This window comes from Pangasianodon hypophthalmus, chromosome 7, assembly GCF_027358585.1.
Source record: "Pangasianodon hypophthalmus isolate fPanHyp1 chromosome 7, fPanHyp1.pri, whole genome shotgun sequence".
Lineage (NCBI taxonomy): Eukaryota > Metazoa > Chordata > Actinopteri > Siluriformes > Pangasiidae > Pangasianodon > Pangasianodon hypophthalmus.
This window is the reverse complement of record NC_069716.1, coordinates 15067245-15087447: the sequence shown is the minus strand read 5'-3', so window position 1 is coordinate 15087447 and position 20203 is coordinate 15067245. Positions and strand designations below refer to the sequence as shown.

Sequence of the window (20203 nt, the reverse complement as noted above, 5' to 3'; positions counted from 1 at the left end):
TGTGTATGTTTCTACTGTGGTTTTATTCCTAGTCAATTTTGCTATAGTATTAAATAAGAATCTAGGATTATTTTTGTTATCTTCAATTAGGGTTGAGAGATACATTGATCTAGCAGCACTAAGAGCTATTCTATAGCTCAGGAGGCTCTCCTTCCATGCTGTTTGAAATACTACCAATTGAGTTTGACACCATTTACATTCTAATTTTCGAGTGGTCTGTTTTAAGGTGCGTGTGTGATCGTTATACCAGGGTGCTAGCTTTTTCTCTTTAATTATTGTTCTTTTAAGTGAAGCTACCTTATCTAGCTTGTAGCAGAACATTGACTCTAAGCATTCAGTTGCCTGGTCGAGTTCTTCAGGATCAGAGGGTGATCCAATCATGGATGGTAACTCTGGGAGCTTACTGATAAAACTTTGTGCAGTTGCTGACGTGAATGTACTTTTGAAAAAGTGTTAACTAACCTTTTCTGCATGCATGAGCTCACAGATACCCACGATTAGCTAGTGTTGCTGTGATTGACAGGGAGACAGGGACCCGATTTAACTGGAGCAAAAGTGAAGAGAAAAGTGGTCCCCCCCCCCCCCATTAAAGCTTGGGTAGGTTTAAAATACCTTATACAACAGTTAGTTCCGGTCCACAAATTTGATTGGTCAAGCGGCATTCCAAGAGTGCCTATATTTCCTATAACGCCACTGGGACATTTCACTGTTTGTATCATTCCATTCGTCTGTGTTTCCCACCTAAAATGTTAGGGACATTATCATCAGACATGGCAAATGATACTTTTCAGAAATAAAACTTTTGATTGAAAATATGAAAGCTCGTCAGATGAAGATGAAAAGGAAGAAGGGATACCAATTTTACCTGAAGCACCTTTAATGAGATTGTACAAATGTAGCCAGCGGTCTGTACAGTGAGTGAATGTGGCTTCTTCGGGGTCTATTTCCACTAGCCGAGCAAAAATAAGCAGAATATTTAACCATATTGTGTCCGAAATGTCACTTACTCAATATTAATTTCTTGTTTATAGAACTATTGTATAAAAGCAACATTGCATTTACGTAGCAGGCTTGTGCCTGCGGCGAATCACAGCCGTGCTGGTATGCATTGTAACCGCAGGACTGCAAGTGCAATATTGCTCAAATAATGTCTGGATCTATTTCTTCATGATCATTTCACTCAGTAACTTTTAGTCAACCTGTACATACCTTTAGAGTGAGAACACTGAGGTAATATGTATGAATGGCACCCCTAAATAAGAAACTTCCACCTAGGATATTCTCATAGAACAGAAAGATTTACCCAGTTCTCATAGAAAATTGGTTATCACTGTATTTGAAAGTATGTATTTGGATCAGTTTAATGGACTAAAATTATGTCAGTAACATTCCTCTGTTTTAGTAATTCTCTCATTATCTGTTACCTGCATGTCATTACTATGAGAATGTGAGAGAGAGAGTTTGTAAAGCTGATTTCCCCTAGAACATTACACTTGAATTAAATAATTTTTCTGTGTTTTAGAAGGCCATTTTCATACCACAGATTGCAGACCTATTTTATTCCTTTACTTGATAAAAACCAAAGAGAAATTGTTCTCAACAGCATAGAACAAAAATACGGACAATAAAATTAAGAATCTTTTGCTTGTTTGTTTGCATGTGGTTATATGTAGGTAATGTGTAGCACTCTAAAGAATATGCAGACATTTTCTTTTTAATAAAGTCAAGCTTTTGGAATTAAGGCATTTTGTACAAATAAATGCAACTTATTTAATTTAAAATAGTGTGTAACTTCTTTTAAAATAATGTTTTATAAAGTCTTAAAACCATGTGACCTGGATAGGATATGGCTTAATGCTAAATCTACTAATATATCAAAGCCTTTAAAACGTTTAAAAAACTATCCTATCAACTTTCGTAACGTGTGACATTGACACAGATGTATGTATGCATCTGCAATGCACGCAAATCGGGCAGGGTATGTGGATCAGGTAGCCACAAAATCTAGTCATATAGTCAGCTTAGCTAGTAGCTAGACAAGTTTTCGTACAGAGCAATATTGTGTACACAATTTTGCGCTTTTCACTGGATATTACAGAAATACGTGATTCATATGATAAACCTACTTACTAACAGACTGATAGAATTTGCACAAGCAAATTGTGGTCAGTCCTGGTAAGAGAGGAGATAAATGAAGTCTTTTCTCATTAAGAAGCATGCAAGGACCTCTGGGCTTCACACAATCACATTACACTCAGTTTACAGTTTAAAGGCATAGCCCTTCCCCCCCAAACAAACATCAGATAGCCACACACACGTGCACAGCAGACGGAAACCCACTATAAGGCACCATGTTGCATTACAGTTATACAACACTTTTCCTATCCAAAATCATATTCTCCTCTGTCCAAACACCCTAAATATATATCATACTTTCTGTATTTTGTAATGCATCATGCAATAAATAGAATAAATATGTCCTTCTGACACTTCTTCTAAGGTCCCAACTCTATTTCCTATGGTACATCAATATTAATTAGAAGAGGGAGGAAAAAGAGGAAAGGGATGGGCTGGTCAGAGTCATTCTCATTCTGTCTCCCCCTTTCTCTCTCTCCCTCTCTCTCTCTCTGATAAATCCACGCCCTGGTGGAGATGCAGAAGCATAGACGCCAGCAAACACTTCACACACACTCTCACTCTCTCCTTCCCTGCTTGTGGAAACAGCCATTTGTACCATACGGTAAGGCCTTCTCTATTCATTTCATACTGATATCTCTATACATAAATGTACAAGAAAGAAAAAAAGCATACAATCAGGGACCTAAGATTGCATGTGCAGGAAAATGTCCATTAATTTGCCATAGGTTGAGAGGGAGGCAGACATTAGAGGCAGAGAAAGAGGGATGAATGCAGATAATATGGAGATGGAGAGTCAGGCAATGAGCAGGTTTAAGCTTTCTGCACTGAGGGTAGACTCCGCTATGTAGCACATTAGAACTGATGACTATTGCGGCAGAAAAGGGTGTGGGGTGCTACTAAAGAACATTTGGTGGCATGAATAAAGCAGAATAGGGAGGACAAAGAGTTGCATGTAAGAAAAGAGAGACAGACAATTAGAGAAGTGACAGAAACATGCAACACAAAGATATGTAAGGCACACATGGAAAGATATATGTCACGTATGTAAAGAGCCAGAATCCAGCACTGTTTATTCAGCTGTGGTTATTGTGAAACATATATGCACATCACATAACAGATCCCTAGATTATTCCATTTATTATTTATTGAAATAATTCCTAGCCACATTATGACAACACAAAATAGAAATAAGAAGAAGACACATTTTCAGTACGTGTCACTGGATGACATATTTTAAGTTGCTTTAAGGATACAAAGCAAGGTCAAAGCTTTGCAGTGTCCAGTAAAATTTACTATCTCTATTGACAGCTAGCATGTCTGACAAGCCAGATCTCACAGAGATTGCCAGGTTTGACAAAACCAAACTGAAGAAGACAGAGACAAAAGAGAAGAACCCTCTGCCCACCAAAGAGAGTGAGTAAATTCCAGAGAACAGCATGCAGTATGTCTTGTTGGTTTGGGGTGTGGTATGGAGCTCCACTGTAGCTTTCTCTCTTCAGCTGCAGTGCTTTGTCTATCCTGTCTCTTCTCACACTTTAGCTTCACCATTTTTAATTTAATTCTAGTCTTGCCCTTTCCATTGCCTTCTTTTTCATACAAACACTTCTCTTTCTCTAACTTAAGTCTAAACTCTGCATGCAGCATCCTAGCCCCCTCACCCACATACTCTCATGTCAGCAGATAGGTGTCAGTAGATAGGTGTCAGCTCAACTTCTGCCAAAATCCTCCATCAGCAATGCAGCACAGACTCTGGCACATTTCAGAAGTACATTTACATAATAAATACTGATCATATTTGTTATAATGTTCCCTGACCAAAATGGGGACTGTGCCACTGTACTTACTAATACAGACAAAACTCACTTTGTTTCTCAGCTATTGAACAGGAAAGAAAAGGAGATACAAGCCCCTAACCTGATGGAGAAGAGGAAGGCCAAGCACAACAGATGCTCCTTCGATGGCACGTTATTAAATATTAACTATTTATGTTTCCTTTTTAAGTTTAGTGGGTACTACTGCCCCTTGTGATGCATGGTTACCATGGTGATTGAAGTCACCTTCTGGAAAACAAGACATGGAGTGACATAAGATAGTGTTTGAACATGGATCTTTTAACAAATTCCATTCATAGCAATTTTCTAAATAAAAATCTTCATGAAATAAAGACAAATATGAACACACACACAGTAACGTATGTGGTGGCTAATTTTTAAAACCCGTCTGGTTAATCTGGTTAAATGCTTCAGTAATTTTCAGTCTTAAATTATTCAGGGACCAACACTGTTAGGCTTGGGAATGTGATGACATGATACAGTGTCTTATGGATGATCCAACATTTTGAGTGAGATTGTTAGTCATCTAGTCATATAGCCAGCCTAGCTAGGAAATAAGTGTTCATACAAAGGGGGTGCAGTGAGTTAGTTCATTTGGGAGATTGTGGGACTCTTGATCTCAGGATCGAGGGTTTGAGTCCCACGCTGGGTGCCAGCCCCAGCCACTAGGGATGTACAGGCCACTGCACTCTCAGTGCCAGTCCCAAGCCTGGATAAATAGCGAGGGTCGCTTCAAGAAAGGCATCTGGTGTAAAACCTGTGCCAAATCAATATGCGGACAATGGAAGGTGATCCACTGTGGTGACCCCCATATGGGAGCAGCGGAAAGAACAACAACAAACTGGGTTCTCCAAGTGTTTGAGCAATTATAGTGGTAAGGTGCTGTTGTGTTATAAACTGCCACAGTAGCACCCAAAACAATCTACAGTGGACAGCACACTATATGTCTTTCAGTGGATATTGCCTTTCAGTGAATATTACAGGAATAGCCAATTTCATACAGGCTCTAATGATTGGGATCTATAACTATACAGAACAACCAAAATGCATTTAGACTGATAAAATTTGCACCAGTAGTATGTCTGTTACATATTCCTAAAAATTTGTTAAAAATAATAAAAGCTGAATATATAAAATGAATAACACTTGCATGATTAACAGATGCTGAAGCTTCTTCTCAAGAGACTAACAGCACTGAGCCTCTTCCTATATTAACAAGTATGGTGAATATTTGTAGAGGGATCTTGGACTGCCATTCCATGCAAAACAGAACTTGCTTCTTTATACAGTCCCTTCCGAAAGTATTGGAACAGCAAGGTTAATTCTTTTATTTTCGCTATATATTAAAGACATTTGGGTTTGAGATCAAAAGATGAATATGAGACAATAGATCAGATTCAGCTTTCATTTCCAGATATTATATCTAGATGTGTTAAACAACTTAGAACATGGCTCCTTTTGTTTGAACCCACCCATTTTTCAAGTGATTAAAAATGTTGGAATATGTGACTGACTGGTGTGTCTTGTTGCCCAAGTGTGCCCTATTAGATTGATCGTTTATGCAATTAGCTGTCTATGGGAGAAAAAGCAAACCATTTTGAAGCTGGGAAAAGAAGGAAAATCATAAACATTTCACAAGCATTGGGTATGACGAATTAAACAATTTTGAATGTCCTGGAAAAGAAACCACTGGTGTACTAATAACCAGATATCAAACAGGTCGGCCAAAGAAAACAACAGCAGTTGTTTAGAGAAACATTGTGAGAGCTGTGAAGAAAAACCCAAAAACAACAGTCAGTGACATCACTAACAACCTCCACAGGGCAGGGGTTAAGATATCACAATCCACTATTTGAAGAAGACTTTGAGAGCAGAAATATAGAGGCCATACCACAAGATGCAAACCGCTCATCAGCAGTAAGAATCAGAAGGCCAGATTGGAACTCGCAAGACAATACAGAAATGAGCCACAAAAGTTCTGGAACCAAAGTTAACCTCTACCAAAATGATGCAAAGGCCAAAGTGTACAGGAAGAAAGTATCTGCTCATGATCCAAAACATATAAGCTCATCAGTCAATCACGGTCGAGGTAGTGCCATGGTTTGGGCTTGCATGGCTGCTTCTGGAATGGACTCACTAACCTTTATTGATGATGTAACTCATGAAGGTACCAGCAGAATGAATTCAGAGGTCTACAGAAACATTCTGCCTGCCAATATACTGAGAAATGGGAGAAACTGGGAGGAACTTCATCATGCAGCAAGACAATGACCCATAACACACTGCCAACACAACAAAGGGGAAGAAAATGGAAGGTTTTAGACTGGCCAGGTCAATCACCAGACCTTCCAGTGGTGTACAATCTTATCCAGAAAGGGCCAGTGTGGATGCAGGATTTCATTCCAATCAAGCAGGAGCCACACCTGATTCCACTAGTTTAATCAGTTGATCTTGCCTTTCAGTAGACTCAAGTGGGGCTTCTGCTTGGTTAAAAAGAAAACCTGCACCCACACTGGCCCTTTCTGGATAAGATTGGACAACCCTGCCTGAACCCAGTTGAGCATGCATTCACCCCCTGAAGAAGAGACTGAAAGGACAACTCACCCGCCACCAAAACAAACAACAACTGAAAGAAGCTGCTGTACAAGCCTGTAAAAGCATCACAAAAGATGAATGTAACAGCTTGGTGATGTCAGTGGGTTGCTGGCTTGATGCAGTTATTGCAAGCAAGGGATATGCAAATATTAAGTATTATTTGCTTTAAGATCATCTGTTCCAATACTTTTGCTTACCTAAAAATTGGGTGGCCTGCCACCAAAGGTTCCATGTTCTAAGTTCAACACATCTAGATGTAAATATCAGGAACTGAATGCTGAAATACTGATCTATCTTCTCATTGATCTCAAATCCAAATGTCTTCATTGTATGGCAAAAACAAAAGAATTGGTCTTCCCATACCAATACTGTATTTGTGTACTGTGTTTGTGCAGACGAGTCCCTATAGTTCCTGTACCAGTAGGTTTCTTCATTTATTAGAAATTAAGCAGTTGCTTGTATCTTATAATGACATGTATTTAAACAAGTAAAACTGCCATTTAATTTGATTTTGTATAAGATACAGCACCAGGCATTTTAGTATAGCTAATGCACATACCAGCATGTTTTTTGGGAGGTGAGAGGAAACCAGAGTATCCAGAGGAAACCCATACAAACTCAGGGAAAACATGCAAAACTCAATAAAGATAGTAACCCAAGCTCAAGATCAAACTAGGAACCCTAGAGCTGTGAGGAAGTTGCACAACATGCTGTGCCACCCTGCCACCAGGTCTGTAACAGTAATTGCAAATCAAGCAAGAAATTGTTGCTGCTATATTTAGGTGTAACCTTTTATATTCTAGTCCCATGGTTCTTTAAGTTACATCCCAAGGACCCTCAGTGGTCCATGAAGCATAGCCAGGGGGTCCACATTATTAACCTGTTTGACATGCATGACCTAAGTAGGCAAGGACATGGGAAGTAGGGGTGCTGCAACACTCCCAACTTTCAGGATGCCTTTAACTGCAACTCTGCCTTTAACTGATAATAATATATCAATAATATATATCAAAATAATATATCAAATAAAGAAAAAAAAACTTTAAAATGGAGTATTTCCAGTAGTTTTTGAGTTTGTATGTTGGAAATAGTATTATACTACAGCAAGTTGCCAATGATTCCCATTATTAATTTATTAATAAGTGCCACATTGTGATTTTAAACTGTTTAACATTACACAACATCTGCAACATTTTTTTTTTGAAAAGCAGCTTTTTCGTCTCATTAACTTCAAGAGAGAAAAAGGAGAGGCTGGGGATGGAACAACTTTTTATAGCTGCTATAATGTAAGTGATGGATTAACTTCTGTGTTGGAAAACTACACTTAGGACTCCTAAATGTTAAATAAACATATCCGAACAGAAAACTTCACCATATCAACAATTATAGTTTTTTTGTCATGTATTAATGTGTTTATTATTAGGCTTAGATTATGTGCAGTGTCCACCATACAAGTCCTTGTGTATGAGCTGTTATAGGAAGGATAACTTATTAGAATCAGCGCATTAATATAAACTTGTCGTTTATGTTATTCGTAGCATTCAGATCCATGCTATTGCAGAAAATTAATCAACACCTGACTGGAGAACTGCTGAACAGCTGAATTGTAAGTCACTTTGGATAAAAGTGCCTGCCAAATGACTAAATGTAAATGTAGAATAAAAAAGCACTAAAAAAGCAATAGTCAAAATAGCCTAATATTTGAATAGTTAGATTACATTTTCAAAAAAAAAAATGAAATACTGAGTGGGTCACTATTTTTTTTTAAGAGAGATAAAGGGGTCTCTGGCTGCAAAAAGTTTGAAAACCACTGCTCTAGTCAATACAAAATCTTCCAAAATTATACTCCTCTAGTACATCCCATGAGTCTACTAATTCTTTTATTTTATTTTTATATTGCAAATGGATGGGAGATGGAGGTAAGTAACTCAGTCTTCAGTGACGGCATTCACTCATTTCACACTTATAACAGTGCTGGCTATGCTTTCCAACATGAACACTGCAAAAGTAAGTAAGTAAATAAATAAATAAAACACTGTAGCATAGGCTACTTCTAATATGCATCGGGTTTAAAAAGACAGCCAAGTGAAGTGCATTTTTCTAAGGCAACAAGTCTACTAGTTTAGTCTCTCACAGACTCCCTGTTAGATTAGCCCACTCATAAGACTGCTTATTTATTTCAATCCACACCTTATGGTTTGCTAATCACGTGTGAGGAGTCGCACCTTGGTCGCCTTTGATGCCTGCACTGTATGTGATGGTTTAATGAACGCGCGGCGAGCATGGCGTCAGTGCTTCAAACACACAGTCGGTCGTCTGGGCTCAAGACCCGCGCCAACTCCTCTGCTATTTATCGTGTTTTATTACCCGACTTATCAGCCTACAAAATTCCCCACGAATACTGGCCCAGAAACGCGCTTAATGGAAAAGACAAAAGACACCGTTGCTAAAAGCTACACCATGCCATAATACTGAAATCACCCATAAGGCTACACATATGCACTTTTCGCTGTGGTACTCACATGAAGGTAGTTTCAATAATAGATAGCTTTTATACAAGTTGCATTTTGGTTGAGCTACAAAGCAGTACCACAGTGCACAATACCACCAGTTTGACTTAATTAACCGCACCTGAGTTTCTCGTCGTGTTTAGTCAAAATGGAAAACTTTTGCCGCAAGGTAAGCTCACACATCAGTTAATTTTGTCGAGTATAGACGACTAGTTCCCATTGCTCCTCCATCACACCTCTCTGGAATTTTCTACCGCAGAATAAACTTCTTGTCACTTAATCGATAACTCTAAAACGCCTCGGGCGTTGGTTGGACTGTTGTTTCATAGTTTGCTGCCCCATAAATCCATTCAAAAACGATGGCTTGTCGGCATAAGTGTTTGCATGTTACAGCGCAATGGGCATCAAAGATCACGGCTTAACAGGTCCTTATGTTTTTTTGACAAGTAGGTGTGGGAGTTTGGGTTTCAGCCTCTGTGAGAGCTTGATGTCGCCGATAACCAATTAGTGAGGATTATCCTCACTTGCGCGTCCCACTATTGTCTGAAACGGGCTGAGCCAAGTGGCTCGAGAGCTTATCTATTGTCTGACCATTAAATCAATGCTGTTCTTAAAGTGATTTTGATTGACTCATGATTTGTGGTTTCTGCAATTAATCTTTTCATGAGAACCGATATGAAATCACATTTCCATATAGAAATAATTGCAAAAGTCATCGAAAGTAGTTAGAAGTAAAATAATTTTGTCAATTTTTCCCATGCCCATTAATCTATGCTCACATTCCTTTATCCTCTGGGAATAGCATTTTTTTTTTCATTAGCATTACATTACAGTTTTAAAATTTTGAGAAGTTGCAAAACATTCGACTAGTCTTTCTTGGTGGAGAAAAAAAAACGTTCTGTGGAAACTGTTCACTTAAAACTAAATTTCGACCTATAAACGTAAATATGCAGTACACTATACCATTTTTTAATGTTGACTGATGTGAATTATCAACAAAAACAAAAACATTAGTGTTCCAAATTCGCACCAGATTCGTTCCCAGGCTATTCTATTAACACCCACATGACAAAGTGGTTGATGTTATTTATATGGCCCTTAGCGCACTGTTTTGAATTATTTTTTTGGCTTTTTCGTAAACGATGTAGAACAGCCATTTAAATGCTATTATCAGTCATGAGCTAACATAGAAACATTATAACCTTTAGAATTTAATTCCCAAGTTAGTCCCAAGATCCCTATGAAAAATTAAGTAACCATTTGAATGTTGTGAAACATTTAAGGGCAATGGGATGCGCCTGCAAATTCAATGGAAAATGCAAAATCTGACAGTTAGAAGGCTGTGTATTGTCCAAGTGGACTACACAACACCTCCATTAGACAACAGGCATTATGTTAATTCATGTGTGGAACACTGTACACATTCACACACCCTAATTAGATCTCATTAATGTTCTTTAATAACAACAACAACAACAATAATAATAGTAATAATAATAACAATAATAATTGTAGTAGTAGTAGAAGTAGTAGTAGTAGTTACACCACATAACTTAAATGTTCGTCCATGGGAAAAGCCGAATATAATGAGGGGCTATTAAGCGTCACTTTGAAGTGCGGCTGCTCTACTGTTTCCTATGTCTGAACAAATCGCCATCGAATCACTAGATTTCACAGTGAAATGTCAAAGTTGGAAAAAACCTGTCATTCGAAGTCGGCGACAGGTATAAATACCGTGGCCATTCGAGCCCGTCGTCAATTGCTTCTTTCTCTTTCTGGATTACTCTATCAGTACTTGAGCCTTGGGTCACTGAAAGAGGCCATCCCAGAAGACTCGGAGGACTTACTGGCATCAATGGGCTCTTGCCAGCTCCTCGCATCTTTGGTCCTGTCTGTATGCTGTCATGTATTCTCCACAACAGCATGGTACAGTCATATTCATTTTGGCTATTCATATTTTACTAACTTATTACAAGTTACTACTTTATGAACATAACAGAAAACCATGTTTAATGTTGCGTTGTTTTATTTCCATCTTTAGGTCAGTGAATAACTTCCTGATGACAGGACCCAAGGTAAATCATGAACTTTCATATCAATATTATCAACGCTTAACTGCTACAATCTTCCAGTGAAGTGATAGACTACAGATCAGACAGTACAGTGCAGTAATGAGGTGAAATTTGCTTGTTTATTTCTAGGCATATCTTATGTACGCAAGTAGCGTGCAAGCAGGGGCACAGCGCGGCATTGAGGAGTGTAAATACCAGTTTGCATGGGACAGGTGGAACTGTCCGGAGAGCGAATTACAGCTGTCAACACATAAAGGATTGCGAAGGGGTATGGATAATAATAACCTGCATTACATTAAATATTACCAATAAAAAGTATCTGCTTTCAAATCATCATAGTCTGCATATTTGCCCTTAGGTATTTGTGCCTTTAAAAGCTTAATTTTAATAAACTTTTTTTTTTTCTTTTCTTTTTTTTTTTACGTTTAGCAACCAAAGAAACGGCTTTTGTACATGCCATAAGTGCAGCTGGAGTTATGTATACACTGACCAAGAACTGCAGCATGGGAGACTTCGATAACTGTGGCTGTGATGACTCAAAAGCTGGAAAAATTGGTAAGTGTGATGAGGTCCAGATATTACTGAAGAAAAGATAGACAGAATAACAAAATAACACATGCATTGCACTCGAAATAGTTCTTATAAACTCTTATATAGTTCTTATATATTCTTATATAACTCTGGATTTGTGTGTTCGCAGGAGGTCGAGGTTGGATTTGGGGTGGATGCAGTGATAATGCTGACTTCGGGGAGAACATTTCTAAGCAGTTTGTAGATGCGCTGGAAAACGGGCACGATTCACGCGCTGCCGTAAACCGTCACAACAACGAGGCTGGCAGACTTGTAAGACTAAATAATATCTCTTTCTTTTGTGAATAGTGATAACCATTCATTTTCTTGCCTTACTGGAAGGTATAGTGTATGTATTACCAGGAATAAACATTGTAAGTGATTATCCGCTACGCCAGTTCGAATGCATACGATGGCATTTCAATGATGCTACGCAATTTATTTTAAAATTAAAATTTTTACTATATTGGTATTATTATCTCGCCCATTCAGGCTATCAGAGCGACCATGAAGAGATCATGCAAGTGTCACGGCGTGTCCGGAAGCTGCAGCGTTCAAACGTGCTGGATGCAACTTTCTGACTTCAGGGAGGTTGGAAACTACCTGAAAATCAAATACGACCAGGCACAGAAGCTTGAGCTGGACCAGCGACGCATGCGCGCTGGGAACAGCGCTGAGAATCGCGGCGCGATCGCAGACACTTTCAGCAGCATCGCGCGCACCGAGCTCATTCACCTGGAGGACTCCCCAAATTACTGTGTGAAAAATCTGAGCCTCGGACTGCACGGAACTGAAGGCAGGGAGTGTTTACAGGGTGGCAGTAATCTGTCGCAGTTTGAAAAGCGAAGCTGCAGAAGGCTGTGCCACGAGTGTGGCTTAAAAGTAGAGGAAAAGAGGATAGAGATCGTGAGTAGCTGTAACTGCAAATTCCACTGGTGCTGTACGGTGAAGTGTGAGAAGTGCACACAATTCGTAACAAAACACATTTGTGCAAAAAGAAATAAGGGCAGTCGGTCACATAACAGTTCACGAAAGAGGCAGCGTGTGCGTAGTTAATCCCCCCCGCCCTCTAAAAAAATCTAAAGTGTGTATTTGTACATATTGACGATTATTTTAAAGCAGACATCAAGAAAATGAAATTCCTAACTCTGACAAAACTTCCTTTGCTTGGTTGTTTAATTTCCAGTACTTATGTTCTATATGTGCACTTTTTGTTCTTAATATCAGATCACGCATTTGGTTGCTAAACGTTAAATAATTGTTCTTTATTTTGAACACAAACTTCTTAATTTCCTGACAATGTTTACTGCACAAGGGGTTAAAGTTTTCGTCTCTTTTTTATCTTTAAGTGTATATGATATTTTAAACTCAGAAAGCATTAAATATTTTGGACATAATATGTTTTTGTGTGGAGTGTTTTTTTTATTTTTTATTTTTATTCTAAACTACAAAAAAGTTTATTGGAGGAAAAGTGTATTGGAGCACGGTGTAAACCTTCACCAGGGTCCTTGGATCAATGCATTACTCTCAATTATCATGCGCTGCTGCCCGCAGAGAGAAATAAACACGCTGATATTGATATCCTTTGAAGTTCACTAGAGGCGTTTCCTCCACTTCACTGGCAGCTGTGGACCAATAGTATGCCAGGAATTCTGTAACAAAAGGTGACCCCCCATCAGCCCCAATGTGGATTGTATAAATTTCTAAAACCTGTTTCAATTGAAAGATCAGATCTTCATCATTTACTCTGGTAGCTACGTGATCTCGCAAAAAATGGGTTCATCCTTCCTCTGGGCTTCTATATTCCTTATTTATCACAAAACTCTCTTAGGGCACACATGGTAAGAACGCAAAAAATGTAAAAGCTTATAGTTTATTGCACTAATAATGCTAATGCTTCTTCTAACATTATGTTTGACTTCTTTCCTCTCCTTTTTAGGCTTGTTAACAATTTGCTCATGACTGGACCAAAAGTAAGTAAATCTTTACTATAAGAGGGTGTGCTCCACTTCTACCACGTAATGATGAAGTGTCTACTCAAGTATTTAAAAAAATATATATATATACATTCTCTATAAAATATGTCTAGCAGTATTTGTTAGGAAAATTTTGTAAGTCTTCTTTTTACTTCTATCCACAGGCTTATTTAAGCTACACGAGTAGTGTTCTTGCTGGAGCCCAAAACGGCATGCAGGAGTGCAAGCACCAGTTTGCGTGGGACAGGTGGAACTGCCCGGAGAGCACATTTCACCTCTCAACTCACAGACGGCTCCGAAGTGGTAAGATGTAAAATATAGAGAACGGCTGTGCACTTCACTTACACTGATGCTCTTTTTTAACATAAGGCCAGCTGTAACTTTAACCTGACTTCCTGTGTATTCTTGTAGCGACGAGAGAGACGTCGTTTGTCCACGCGATAAGCGCAGCTGGTGTCATGTATACTTTAACCAGAAACTGCAGCCTTGGGGATCTGGACAACTGCGGATGCGACAACTCAAGAAATGGTAAAATTGGTAAGAATAATTAAAGATATGACATCATTGTTTATTTAGACAGTTATAGTTTATTTCTCATTTACAAAATTGTGATTTTTGAAGCTTTAGGACATAGTAGTTTTGATCAAATGATCTAGCAACTGTCACTGGTTATGAAACTATTAGGCGCTAATCAGTTCTGTTGTCAGGGGGTCGTGGCTGGCTATGGGGAGGTTGTAGTGATAACGTGGACTTCGGAGAGAGGATCTCCAAGCAATATGTGGACGCATTCGAGACTGGACAGGACGCCCGTGCTGCTGTCAATCTTCATAACAACGCGGCAGGCCGTCTGGTACGTTCTGGCAAATTTCTTATCTTATATAAATACAAGGATTATAATTGTTATAATCCGCTGACAGCTAATAAAATCTGTGTTGCAGGCAGTAAAAGCGACTATGAAAAGGATCTGCCGCTGCCACGGCATGTCGGAGAGCTGCGCAGTGCAGACGTGCTGGATGCAGCTGGCCGAGTTCCGTGAGGTGGGCGATTACCTGAAAGTGAAGCACGACCAGGCGCACAAACTTGAGCTGGACAAACGGCGCATGCGCGCGGGGAACAGCGCCGACAACCGCGGCGGCGCTATCGCGGACGCGTTCAGTAGTATCGCGCGCTCCGAGCTTATCTATTTGGAGGATTCCCCTGATTACTGCGCGAAAAACCTGAGCCTTGGACTTCACGGCACGGAAGGCAGGGAGTGTTTGCAGAGTGGAAAGAATCTGTCGCAGTGGGAAAAGCACAGCTGCAGAAGGCTGTGCCACGAGTGCGGCCTGCGCGTCGAGGAGATCCGCACCGAGATAGTGAGCAGCTGCAACTGCAAGTTCCACTGGTGTTGCACGGTGAAGTGCGAGAACTGTACGCAGGTCAAAGTAAAGTACGTTTGTGCACGGAGACAAAGTGGCCAGGGACACAACAGACGCAGACTTCGAGGACCAAAATGACTGCGCCAATGTTTGGGGACTCAGTTACAACCGACTTCCCTGCACTTCTCTGTAATATTTTTAGGTTATAGATCATTCTACCTTTTGTACATACCATAAAATGTATATTTAAATATTCTAATAAATTAATGAAATAAATGATGTACTTTGTGTTTTTTCTTCTTTAAGATGCATATCTATATATCAAATATAGTTTCATTATGAGTAATGCGTCCCAAATTGGATTTCAGTTATAACGAAGTGCACTTCAGTTCAACCACTGCACGAAAATGCATTCCTAAGCGGAACAGCATTACTGTAACCACAGCTTTCCAAATCTACGAAGTTAAAGAAGGAATGTATGCAGCAAAAGCCAACAAGGGGGCTCAGTAATACACTAAGGATCATTTTAGTGAACACAGTTTGAGAAGATTAACGTATCACACTTTACACTTCGCCCTGGGCGTTCCCCTTACGTTGATTTAGCATTAGGTTACTTTGATATGCAGACAGCACTAATGCTAGTATGCATTCCATTTTGGAATATGCATAGAGAACCACCCTAAGGCGCGTTGGTGTATATAGTCCCACTTAAACAAGGCAATGGATCAGTTTGTGCTCACTTCGCGGCCTTATGCAACCATATGCAATAATGGTATAATTAACGTGCTGTTTATGATAGTAGCCTATATTTGGTAAACAACAAGACTCTTTACTTTGTAGTGATCCGTGATTTGCAAAAGGGGCCAACCTAATCATGACATGTGATTCCCAGATACCTTATCTCTGGGTTTTACCCCTTAACTGTTTCCCCTAATACATAGCTAATCTCTTCTGCTCAGTGGGACATGCCATAAATCTGCTGACCTGCTTGACCAGATGAATGATGCTATACTAGAGTCAGTGGGGGTCTGAATCCTGAGGAGACTGAGACAGTGGAAATGGGATTTGATAGGATGTTTTGTGTTTCCTTGTAACACTAATGTAATACCCCAGAACTACTTTATTTGGCAGATTCGCAACCATTAAAATATCAAGTCTTATGCTAGCATTGCTTTGCACATTTCTGGCCAAAATTTTAATATTAATCATCTAGTAGTTAAGGCATACATGCCCTTTTTCCTTTGTCCATATATATATATATATATACACACACACATGAACTTTTAGTGATGCCTCTATAGAGATTCATGAGGCATTGGTAACTGTTTTTCACCTGTGATTAACTAAGTATTAATAAGTAATCATACATATCTATGTTGCTGCTCTTATTCTTTCTGTCTGACTTATCATCATTTATCCCAGTAGGGGGCCTGATATCAGAGACAAAATAACATCCATTCATAGTCTTCTTTCTTTTCACACAAATTCACCAGCTTGTCAAATAGTTCTTCCTCTCAGTTTGCCTGTTTGCCTTTAGGGATACCATGTTTTTCCCAGGCTGTCCTGCTGTGCTATAATGAATGAGGAACAAAATGGCCATCTTTCTAAATACAGTGTCAGGTTGTTATCCAAGTTAGCCACAACCACCCAGAACGTCTCCTCCTTTTCTCTCAATGGCCATTCATATGGATAGAATTAGACTGTGATCTCTGTAAAGCCCTTTGGTTTTCCCCCTCTTCAAAACGCCAGCACGGAGGGTAAGCCCAGTCTGTTCCATTCCACAAAAGGCCCATTTCCTTTATGCTTAAACCCTCCACATGCGCATGACAAAGATACGCAGTGCTGCATTGCTTCATCAGAAGCCACTGCTGTGGCAAGCATTCCCTCAAATGAAGTAGTGACACCTCATTCTATTTATTACTCACTACAAGTTAGCCAGGTCTCAGTCAAAATTCATAGGGATAGATTAATGAACAAGAGAGATTGGATTTTATACAAGCAATGTTTTAAGAAAAGTCATAACTTTTCAGGGGTTGGTTTGTGTAAATTTATATTATTTTGCAATTAGGAGACTATGGTGGTTGAGTACAATGCATCCATCACTTTTCTAGCAGCTGATTTAGTAGGAAGTCCATACCAGAGATCTGTAAAACAAACAAAAAAATAAATAATAACATCAATACTTGGAAGGTTGGAAGGAATTAAATGGACAGGCCAACTTTAATAATTTTATGTACTTGAGTACATCACAATACACTGTAGTAACATAAATACATGGACATCATTGACACTTTGCTTTCCTCAGTTCTGTGAGACAAGACAGTCCCTCCCTTCTTTATGGGGCTCTTTGTGGCTAAAGAGTGAGGCAGCAGCCTTGTGCAAAACCCCCTACAGCTGGAGCTTTATTCAGTGGGCATCCTGCTGGCCTGGAGGTGAGTGATGAGCCTACTCACAACTCTCACCTTGGTGAGAGGACAGGATGGGGTTAGCAGCTGGCCCACAGTTACATTCCCACCGGGAATTTTCTCCAATTTTTGTTTCTTGTAGGCCATGCATAATGGGATGACCAGGGGTCAAAACAGTCACTGGCTTACATATAGACATCTGACCTTTTTATAAGGTTGATACCCAAACTCCTGTGTTTTTCTTTACCACTATATCTGATGGGTACATTTCCTTAGATAAAATTTAGCATTTATAAGTGTTATATATATATATATATATATATATATATATATATATATATATATATATAAAGTTAAATTTGCTGGATGTGTTAAATAAATAAATCCCTCTAGAGTACCTTATTTATTTATTTATTTATTTGCTTGCTTGCTTGCTTAATTTGAACTTGTGTTTAGTGAGCTTTTAATAAAATACAACCCATGGTATAGGCCAGACTTCAAAAGGAAAGGCCAAGGCTAGTAATATTTTTCTGTTTCTGAAAAAGTTTCTGATGTGTCTGTTTAATGCAGATTAACCACTTTCTTTATTTCTAGCCACTGGAGGGGAGATAAAAACATGTCAGGAGTAAACAACAGGAGAGGTATACTCAAAAATAGGCTCACTGTACCTGTATTGCTTTTCCCCTTTTCTTTTTTCTTTTTTTTTACCACCATTTTAATTCTGTTGGGATATTTGATTTCAACATTTTAAATTCATAGTAATATCAGTCACACTATAGATTTTCTTATTTAATAGCAAATGACAGTATTTAATAGATAAACTAGGTGAAAAGTAACACAGACACATTCAGGTATGTGTAACACACACACAGACACACACACAGAGAGAGAGAGAGAGAGAGAGAGAGAGAGAGAGAGAAAGAGAGAGGGGCGAACAGAAGCTCTTGAGGAAATAGGCATGAACTGCCACCAGCAGAATCTGACAAATGAACATTTGCACTTGGAAGCATGATGTGAAAGGCATGAAACACACACTATGAGCAAGAGTGCTGTCATACTGAATATCAGCACGGCTACAATTTGGCCATAGGCTGTAGTTCCCTAAGAAACCACATCTGGATAGAGCATTGCATGTTCCCATGCAATACACAGACTGAATCTGTATTGCAGTCCCTAGTAAATCTTTCCAATTCCATTGCTAATTTTATGTAGCAAAGGGATACAAACAGTTAAATGTACCTGTACTGTTATACTAAATATCAGATCTCTTGGAATTCAACTTGTCCAATCAAATTAGTGGACCAGAACTAACTGTTGTATAAACATGGGCTGAATATTACAACTTGGACAATCCAAAAGATGATCAGAGGATATGAAATATGATGGATGCATGGGCAAGCACATTAATAAAGAGTATTTATATCACATTCAGAAAGGGAGTTACAAACATTTGACCTGCTATCATTTTGTTTATTTTCCCCACTTATTTATACTGTAACACATACTATTTGACCATTTATCCTTATGCTAACTGTAGATTGACCATGTTTAGTGATCATTAATATTGTTAATTTTGAAGAACTAAGTGTTAGTTTCTAAGTACAGACAGCTACTATTACCAGAACAAGCAACTCTTACACAAAAAGGGCCAGGGAAAAAAGACATGATAATGATCAGATGTTAAATGCTAGCACATTCTCTTTTCACCATTTTTACTTGCAGATGAGGCTACTCGGGTATTTATCAATTATTAATAACCATACAATTTGAAAACATATATGTACATAAATATTGTGTTAAAGACTTTAGGCCAATTAACACCTTTCTGTTCTTTATGCCTTTTATCTATAGACAGTTACAACACATATGACACTTTAAAAGAGGCTGCAACTAACACTAATTACTGTATACAGTATAATCCCAGACAATATCAGCGACCTTTAGTTCCCTAAAGTTTCCATAAATTTTAAGATTTTAGCTAGAACCACATGCTTTAACAGACAGGGAGAAGCACACACTACTAATTGTGCATCTCATCTGCCTCACAGGTCACATAGAAACGTTCTCATTTTGTGTAATTAGAATGCATTTTGACCTTCTTTCTTCCTTAAAGAAGAAAAATGATCTGCAATGAGATTAATCAAGTTATAAAGAAGGTGGTAAACTGTGCTTTACAATGGCAATCCACTATCATAGGCCCTATCACTATCATGTTCAGACTTGGTAATAACATCCTGAGTCATACAATCACAAGTGGACAAGACAGAAAACCACTCACATTTGGTATTTTCAATTGTCTTGAACACGCCTTCAGCGACTGCATACTGTCAGTAGCAGGGCTGCCAAATCTGCCACTGCAGACCTGATATTACAAAACCAAAAACAAAAATACTAGCCATTATCTGTCAGATGCAATTTCCTAAATAAACCATTAGGCACTCAGATCAGTGACTTATACTGTTACCTGGCCTCACTGCAGTCTGTACAGAATTTGCTCATCTACTGACATTGCATGTGCTTTCAACAATAACTGAAAACGAAAGAAAACCAAAGTAGTCCGAGGCTGGGTTTATACTTCTGGGTCTACGTATTTGTGGATGCAGAATTGTAAACAGGCTCTCTACAAATACCTGAAACTGAGAAGCCAGAGGAGTTTGTCAGTCCATGTGCCATTCACATTTCCCTAAAAACTCCAAAATAAGTAACCCAATTATCTTCACTCAAAGAATTCAGTGTATTACTCTAA

At 38.8% G+C, this 20203-nt stretch overlaps 3 protein-coding genes across 5 annotated transcripts; all 3 read left to right on the top strand.

Moving 5' to 3' along the window:
- The first annotated feature begins 2583 nt into the window (after positions 1-2583).
- Positions 2584-4321, top strand: tmsb2 (thymosin beta 2). Its single transcript, XM_026917575.3, has 3 exons — positions 2584-2740; positions 3448-3552; positions 4015-4321. The coding sequence occupies exons 1-3, from the start codon at positions 2653-2655 to the stop codon at positions 4050-4052; spliced, it is 231 nt and encodes a 76-aa protein (XP_026773376.1). The 5' UTR covers positions 2584-2652; the 3' UTR covers positions 4053-4321.
- Positions 4322-8509: 4188 nt separating this feature from the next.
- On the top strand, positions 8510-13117 carry wnt8a (wingless-type MMTV integration site family, member 8a). 2 transcript variants are annotated; one of them, XM_034305631.2, is made up of 7 exons: positions 8510-8573; positions 10869-11002; positions 11118-11151; positions 11278-11416; positions 11578-11703; positions 11849-11991; positions 12211-13117. In XM_034305631.2, the coding sequence occupies exons 1-7, from the start codon at positions 8547-8549 to the stop codon at positions 12772-12774; spliced, it is 1167 nt and encodes a 388-aa protein (XP_034161522.1). In that variant the 5' UTR covers positions 8510-8546; the 3' UTR covers positions 12775-13117. The 2 variants fall into 2 exon arrangements, with proteins under 2 accessions (XP_034161522.1, XP_026773278.1); XM_026917477.3 differs by lacking the exon at positions 8510-8573 and adding an exon at positions 8810-9245.
- Positions 13118-13228: 111 nt separating this feature from the next.
- On the top strand, positions 13229-15304 carry LOC113528773 (protein Wnt-8a). 2 transcript variants are annotated; one of them, XM_034305634.2, is made up of 6 exons: positions 13229-13559; positions 13658-13691; positions 13859-13997; positions 14106-14222; positions 14402-14544; positions 14633-15304. In XM_034305634.2, the coding sequence occupies exons 1-6, from the start codon at positions 13492-13494 to the stop codon at positions 15188-15190; spliced, it is 1059 nt and encodes a 352-aa protein (XP_034161525.2). In that variant the 5' UTR covers positions 13229-13491; the 3' UTR covers positions 15191-15304. The 2 variants fall into 2 exon arrangements, with proteins under 2 accessions (XP_034161525.2, XP_034161524.2); XM_034305633.2 differs by having other exon boundaries at positions 14106-14231; positions 14633-15302.
- The last annotated feature ends 4899 nt before the right edge of the window (positions 15305-20203 follow it).